This window comes from Cupressus sempervirens, chromosome 4 (assembly GCF_028749045.1).
Source record: "Cupressus sempervirens isolate cs-2001-9-10 chromosome 4, ASM2874904v1, whole genome shotgun sequence".
NCBI classification, from domain to species: Eukaryota; Viridiplantae; Streptophyta; class Pinopsida; order Cupressales; family Cupressaceae; genus Cupressus; species Cupressus sempervirens.
In genome coordinates, this window is record NC_143121.1 from 145,390,031 (window position 1) to 145,397,686 (window position 7,656).

At 35.1% G+C, this 7,656-nt stretch overlaps 1 protein-coding gene across 1 annotated transcript; it reads right to left on the reverse strand.

Moving 5' to 3' along the window:
* Positions 1-5,170: 5,170 nt before the first annotated feature.
* LOC149560367 (xanthotoxin 5-hydroxylase CYP82C4-like) lies at positions 5,171-7,299 on the reverse strand. The gene is made up of 2 exons (XM_089824659.1): positions 6,240-7,299; positions 5,171-6,097 (listed from the first exon to the last, which is right to left on the reverse strand). The coding sequence occupies exons 1-2, from the start codon at positions 7,161-7,163 to the stop codon at positions 5,474-5,476; spliced, it is 1,548 nt and encodes a 515-aa protein (XP_089680785.1). The 5' UTR covers positions 7,164-7,299; the 3' UTR covers positions 5,171-5,473.
* Positions 7,300-7,656: the final 357 nt, after the last annotated feature.

Genomic DNA, 7,656 nt, shown 5'->3' on the forward strand with positions numbered 1-7,656 from the left:
ATCATGCAGATCCACCATACAAGTCTCTATCAAACTTACTGGTTCCATATTCTCTTATCTTTTGGATGGGTTAGCCATTTTAGCTATTTTCGAGCTTTCAACCACCACCACACTTGGTGAGGATACTTTTTCTTGAGTTTCTCACCCTTCAAGCAATCTACAAAGAAATGACAAAACATGTTGTATTTTTGACAAAAGGGAGCCTCATCCTCATAGACTAACAATGTAACCAGGTGCCCCATTTAGATTTCAAATCCACCATGGTCGACAAGGGTTTGTTCATACCCACATTCACACAAAACCTAGGAAAGCCTAGTTTAGTCTTGGAGCTAGTCATTATATCCATTTTTATGAATTTTTCAAAGGAGTTTCCAATCCATGTAAGCACACACTCAACCCAAAACTCCAAGGGGAGTCCAGGAAATCTTATCTAGATTGGGGCATATCCAAAGAGATCACTCTTCAGGTTGAACCCTAGTTTCCATTTCACGAGTAACAACTGGTGCTTACCAAAGTGCAAGGACCCCACCATGACTGAATCATAGTCTCTTTCCACAATGAATCTAAATAGAAAGAGGGAACCAACCATCATAGAGATGGAAACTAAACCCATAAGTTTCCACCTCGTCGAGCACCATTTTCTTACCATATTCACCATAGGTCAAAGTGAGACAAACTTTCCAACAAGGCACAAGGTAAAACCTAAGGAAATCAAATCAACCAATGAGTTTGGTAGTGAAATCAGAGGTCTGGTGGCTCTTGAGGAAAATGTGGGTTTCTCTCTAGAGTCCACAAGGATCTTGGATTTGACAATAGCCCCAAGCTAGTAGTTTGAATTTGGGGTCACTGCTACTTCAACTGCGACTATGAGACCACCTAGGGGATTGGGACCCAAAGAGGCACAATCATCAAGAATGACACATGGTTCTATCAGGCTAGGATTTTCCCCTTGATGTAAGATGTGAGCATTTTGGGATTTATCAAAAAAAACTAGTTCCATATCCAGACACATAGTGGCTAGCTCCAGTGGGGGGTGGGGGGGATTCCCCAAATACTGAGAGGGCATGAAATCGAGATGAAGGCCAAAGGTGGGAAAAAGTTGTAGAACATCCTCTCCAAAAAAGTGGAAAGTATGTTTGTGTTAGTAAGAAGTCCCATGTTGAATCCCACTTCATATCATATCTTCTTGAGGGATTTTGGGGGGGCGGGGGGCGCTCTACTACCAGATCCTAATACTCTTGGTATGCCAGATCAATTGTTATCTAACACAATTGGGCTCTTCAGTGCATGATCACTCATATGAATATTTTAAAAAGAATCATTTGAAAATATTGGTGCACTATTAAAATAGTCTATTGTTGATCTTTCTATTCTCTTAGAGAGTTGCGCCTTATGTTTTAATAAAGAATGTCTTTGAATTCAATGTTTATATCCATATAGATTTTAATGAACTGAAGAAAATTGGACTCTTGAGAGAAGATTTTAACGAGTTGAAGAGTTAGAGATTTCGAGAGTAAGACTATTTCTTAATGCTGTGTGAATGATTACATGCATTTATAAATCATTGGTTATTAAAAAGATTATTGTGAAATCATCTCTGTATAGTTTTTATTCCACATTTTAATATTTCATTTGAGTAATTGATTTATTTTTTTTTCTAATATTTGAAAGTGGTAAAGTATAAAAATATTGATATTATAGATTTAGATTTTCATTGGTTACAATCAAATACAAACTAAAATAATACATTGAAATATGAATAGCTTAATATAGCTGTATTTTCTACCTAATTAATGTAATAAATCCAACATTCCTCCCTTATTACATTAATCTAAATTACATTAATCTAACAAGAGTGAAAGTTGTAAAGGTTTCAACCAACCCTTTGAAAACTTTGATGAAGCTCATTCACCAATGTTCTTCCCTAGAAACTTTAATGAAATGCTTTCACCAATCTTTGCTTATTGAAGTAGATTTTCTCTCTGTAACTTCAGATTGCAAATCCTAAAGTTTTCCTCTTAAGTAGATTTCATATCTCAACTTCAGACTACAAAGCCTGAAGTTGTCCTCATAATATGATTGTTCCCACCTCCTTTGCACAACAAGACATAGTTCCTCCAAAATTTCACATTTCCTTGGAGTGTGTCTAATGTCTCATTTAGTGCAGTAGGAACAATAGTCACTAATATTCATGACTACACATGATCTGTCTTTCCTCCTCTCTCCTTGGAAGGACAATCATGCTGCAAATCCCCCTCTTCTCTTCAGAGACACATATAGGTGCTTCTCATGTAGTAATAATCTCTAAGTGAGAAGCTAGCTTGAGATGATAGATGCCCTCTTGCTTCCAATGACTCCAACTTCTTGTAATTTCTTTGTTAATCTTTAAAGCACAAATCTTGTATCATTTTTAGGTGAACTATCACATTTATTGTTATTTGTATGTACTGCAAAATCACAAAAGTGTGTCTCACCTTCAATTACAACAAAAGTTGTATTTTTCTTCAATTTCCCATCAATGAAATCTTTGGCCTACTGAATACAATTCATCTATACATGTCTATTTTGCTAACAATAAAAATATTTCAATTCTCTTCTAGCAAGAACACTAGATTTATTTCTAGCAAATAAAGCACATCCTTCAGTAATATGATGACTCTTATGAACTCTACTTCCTTCATCAATTAAAGAAGGAATTATTATTTCTAGGCTAGGATTCATTTTGTTCAAAACAATATGATGAAAGCTTGAAGGCATGCTACTAAGTAGGATTGATTTGGCATCATCATCTGCAACTGATCCCTATTTTATTCCTGATAAAAAATAAATCACAACATATTCATGGACTCATAGGCTAGAAAATATAGCATCTACACAATAAATCTCAAACCTCTCTTCAATAGAAAAATTGCAGAAGATCTCATTTGCAAAAGTTAGGGTCTGGACATCTAAAATCCATTAAAAGCACTCTTCTCCCCATTGATCAATCTGCTCTAATACCAAATGAAAGTGCTAAAGTATACAAAAGATTGAAATTATAGATTTAGATTTTTATTAGATACATTCAGATACAAACTAAAATAATACATTGATATCTGAATAGCTTTATATAGGCTTATTTTTCCTTAAAAAGACTACTTATGATAATAACTTTCCATTAACTAAATATTGAAATAATTTATTTATTTAATCTAACCTTAGAAACTAACCTAATTAATGTAATAAATCCAACAATATTGGGATTAAATGACTAATACAGGATGACAATAGATCAAAGAATTGTGTACATTCTCATGCTCTTGATTATGCTTTGTTGTAGACAAAATATAGAGCATGGAAAGAATACATTTGTGAAATTGATATCCATTCTATCATAAAATATTGCTTACAACATGCAACTAGTGCATTGTTTATATAATAAAGAATGCATGAATTTAGAAAGCTGATTCCATTATAAAATATTGCTTACAATATGCAACCTATGCATCGTTTATATAATAATGAAATGCATGAATTTAAAAAGCTGAGTCTATTATAAAATATTGCTTATAATATGCAACTGCTGCATTGTTTATATAATAAAGAAATGCATATATTTAGAAAGCTGAAACTAGTGCTCAAATAGTAAATCATAGTGAAACTAATGATTACAATCCGAAATTAAAACAAGAGTTCTCCTTCTCACCCTTGAGCAATGCAAACTAAGTCATCCATAACTAATGGATCCGAACAGGACTTTAGAATTAATGAACACTAACATGCTTCTCATCTATTTCTTGCACTGGTGATACACAAAATAGTCCATTGTTTTTTCACTTTTTTTGAATCAAAGAGCGTTTTTTGCTTATGTGAATTTTAAATTTTCATTTAATGAATTGGATCACCTTTGATAAGTGTCACAAAGAGTGATATTCAATTCTTTATTCATTATCCACGCTCTTTCTTTGTTGGGCATAATTGTTTAACATATTTCATTAGGATAATTTTTTAGTTCTTTGACTGTAGCATGATACTATAACATTCTTCTTTTGTTAACAAGTACATTAAGGTGATTATCATCACACACTAATAAAACTAAGGTTGGGAAAAGTAAGTCAATTTTGACTATTTAATACTTTTACCTAAAAATCAAGCTAATATAAACAATTCATAGATTAATGGATACTAGTCAAGATACAAAATAAATATTTATATTTCCTAATGTCAAATGTGTAACATGGTCTTTATATTTGTTAAGAAATTGTTAAGAAATTGAGTACTCTGTTAAACTGATTTCCCTAACTACCAAGTTTATTTGTATTGTATATTCATATTAATTGATTCCTACTATTCCTTTGACACAATCATTTTTTAAATATAATTGACTTAAGAGTTTTATCCTATTTTGGAGGACTTCTTGTTTGTTAAGAAACTGAGTATTTGCTGAATTAATTTCCCCAGATACCAATTTTGCATTGATTCCTACTGTTCTTTTCACATGATCAGTTTTAGTTTAACTAATAAATGTAAAAAAAAAAAATTGTCAGTACTCTTTAGTACTCTTTAGTTTATTGCATTCACTTTTGAATAAAGGCATACTCAACAATATGCAACATTTAACCCACTTTGTACCAAAATAGGGTTTCTGAAAAGAAATATTGAAGTCCACGAAAGTATAATGAATAGTTTCAAATTTAAGCTTTTTATTGTCATCCTTCCTTAATCTCACATAATAATTGCAATTTGGTGCGCTGATCAGTTTCAGTTACAGAAGCATGAACAGTCCTTGTATTTGGACTTTATAATCTATAGGTTATAGATAGAAATAATATCTTTGTGTTATTGTTTTTTAAAGCTGCACTGCGACAACTGTTGACAATCAACATCAATTTATATCTTTACAGCTAGCTTTTAACAGTGCAACTCTTATTTTGTAATCTTTCACTGTGACTTCTAATTCCCAACTGGGTACCAGAATAGTGGAGGCATCTAACTATATATATTAAAATTCAACACAGATAGCAAATTATAATTATCATTTTCTCAGAAGTAATTCCATGAATATAAAAACTCCAAGTCTGTTTATAAAACCGGTAGCAGCAACAAGATTATCATTCCAATTGCAAGTAGTAAAGAGAATCAGTATTTCATAAGTGCTCAAGATAATTCTAGAATCTAATGGAGACCAAGCAAAACAATTCCTCTTTTCCATTCTTAATTCTATATATGCTTTTCCAAACCAAATTGGATATGCTAACTTGTTTAGCAGAAACACTGCTATCTATCTAATAATCACAACCCATTTGTATCAGATTTGTTGAGCTCCAAATTGAGAGAAGCTGCTATAAAGAAACACGCGAAAATCCTAATTTTAATACTATACAATCAACCATTATTTACATTAATAATGCTAAGGCAGTTAAACCTTATGACCTATTCCTAGTAAAGTACATCAGTGCGAACAAACATTGTGTTCACTAGACCTGAAAACTCTTCAGTAGAGATCGAGGGGTAAGCGAGGTTTGATAATGGGCTCCAATGGAATTGATTTGGGCATTGTGAGACCAAACCCCTCTGTCATATCAATTTCAGTGCCCTCTGGAACAAACCACTCGAAGCTCTGAAGCAGCCGCCCCAATGTATGGCTGACAACAATCAACGCCAAAGACATACCGGGGCATATTCTCCTTCCTGAGCCAAACGGGAACAATTCAAAGTCCTGCCCTTTCACATCCATTTCTCGGCTGCTCTTAAATAGAAATCGTTCAGGGTCAAATTCCGTTGGGCGTTCCCACACAGTTGCATTCCTCTGAATCGCCCACAAATTCACCCACAGTTGAGTTCCTGCGGGAACATGATATTCTCCAACAGTGCAGGCCTCCACGGATTCATGAGGGACCAAAAGAGGCGCCGCTGGATAAAGCCTCAGAGTTTCCTTTACAATTGCCTGCAAATATTTCAGCTTGGGCAGATCTGATTCCTCCATCAATCTGTCTCGACCGACATGTGTGTCGAGCTCTTGCTGGGCTTTGTGCAAAATATGAGGGCGCTGCATCAGAGCTGACAGTGCCCACTCAATGGTCACAGAAGATGTCTCAGTACCTGCGCTTATCAAGCTCTGCAAAATAAAAAGGAAAATATCTTAAAGGTAAGAACTGAAAAAGCATGTGGGTTGTCATTAATTTTTTGGTTCTTTTAATGTTATTTGTGCAGGGAAAGAATTTTTCTGGAAACATTCAAAATTATGTAACAGAGCATACCAAGGCGTTGGCTTTGACCACATCGTCCTTATTGTCAGATTCAATTTCCTCGTTGTCTTTTGCAGAGATGAGAACATCGATTAAGTCTCGAGCATGATCCCCTCTCTTCTCTCGGTGATCCTGCAACAACTTATTCATACACACGTCTATTCTCTTCCTTAGAATCTTCATAGAAAACACTGTTCCCTGTAGATCGAACCACTTAAGAACGGGCAGGTAATCAGCGATATCAAACAGCCCAAGTAGCAAAACAAAGTTCTCCAACAACATCTTAAAGTGCTGCGCTTCACGGAGATCTTCAGAAGTGAGATCCGACGAGATCCCTTTGCTAGCAACTATTCGCATCATGATATTATATGTGAGATCAGAGAGCCTCGACTTCATGTTCACTGGATTCATCTGATCTCGCTCCCAACTCTCGAACAGTAAACGGATGAGGGTGGAAATTTCCTGAGTGCGGACTTGCCTGAATGATTCAATTCTGTTTGGCGTAAACAGTTGGACGTTGCAAATTTTCCTGATGTTCCGCCAGTACGAATCATAAGGAGCCAAGCCGAAGTTTTTGAAATCATACCCAATATGCTTTCCTGCAGACATCAGTGGGCGCGAAGCAAAAGCTTTGTCATTTGTTGTGAAGCATTCTTTTGCAAGATCTGAAGAAGTGATGACCAAAACCGAGCGGAATCCAAGTCGGAGATGAATGATGGGGCCATACGTTTCTGAAAGAGATGAGAGCAGTCTGTGAAGTGGCTGTTTGCTTCTACTCAGTACAAGAAGATGCCCAATTATTGGCCACGACGGAGGCTGAGGTATTGCCTTTGCCCTTGTGTTATTGTTTCTTGTCCTCATATACTTTGTAAGAAGCCAAAGTGAAGGCAGTGCCAGAGCAAGAAGAATAATGGAAGCTGCCAATTCTAACGCCATAATTCAGGACTCAGCACGCCTAACATATGATGAAGCACTCTGCCTTAATTCACAGCCGACCCTTGTGCCAATAATTGAGATTGGCAGAGTTTTGAATGACCACGGCTTCCAGATTTGGACGCAAGGCCGCCCTACGTTGAAAATATTGCTATTGAAAATGCAATCCTTGACCACGTATAATGCTAACTATTTCTTCCGCATATCTTCAGGTTTGTTTTTTTAGTTCCTGCCGACGGCAGGATACTTATGCATCGATGTGATGCAAATAACTCTTTCATCTCACCAATAGGAGGCACAGATTTTTTTGCTTTTAAACATATTTGTAATGTTGATACATTTATCTATGATTTTCAAACATGAAAAAAGTTAATTATCTTTAGTGCAATTAGTTGAGAGCAAAAATAGTAAGAAAGAAAATTAATTTTCATTACATACAAATATAGAATTTTCAAACACTTTGCAAATACATTGATTTATAATAAACTTTATCAAT

Excerpts from the sequence above, each read along its gene's own strand:
- LOC149560367 (XM_089824659.1), bottom strand. The coding sequence starts at position 7,163 with ATGGCGTTAGAATTGGCAGCTTCCATTATTCTTCTTGCTCTGGCACTG. Across the intron at positions 6,098-6,239 it reads TGGTCAAAGCCAACGCCTTG|AGCTTGATAAGCGCAGGTAC; the intron begins GTATGCTCTGTT and ends TTTATTTTGCAG.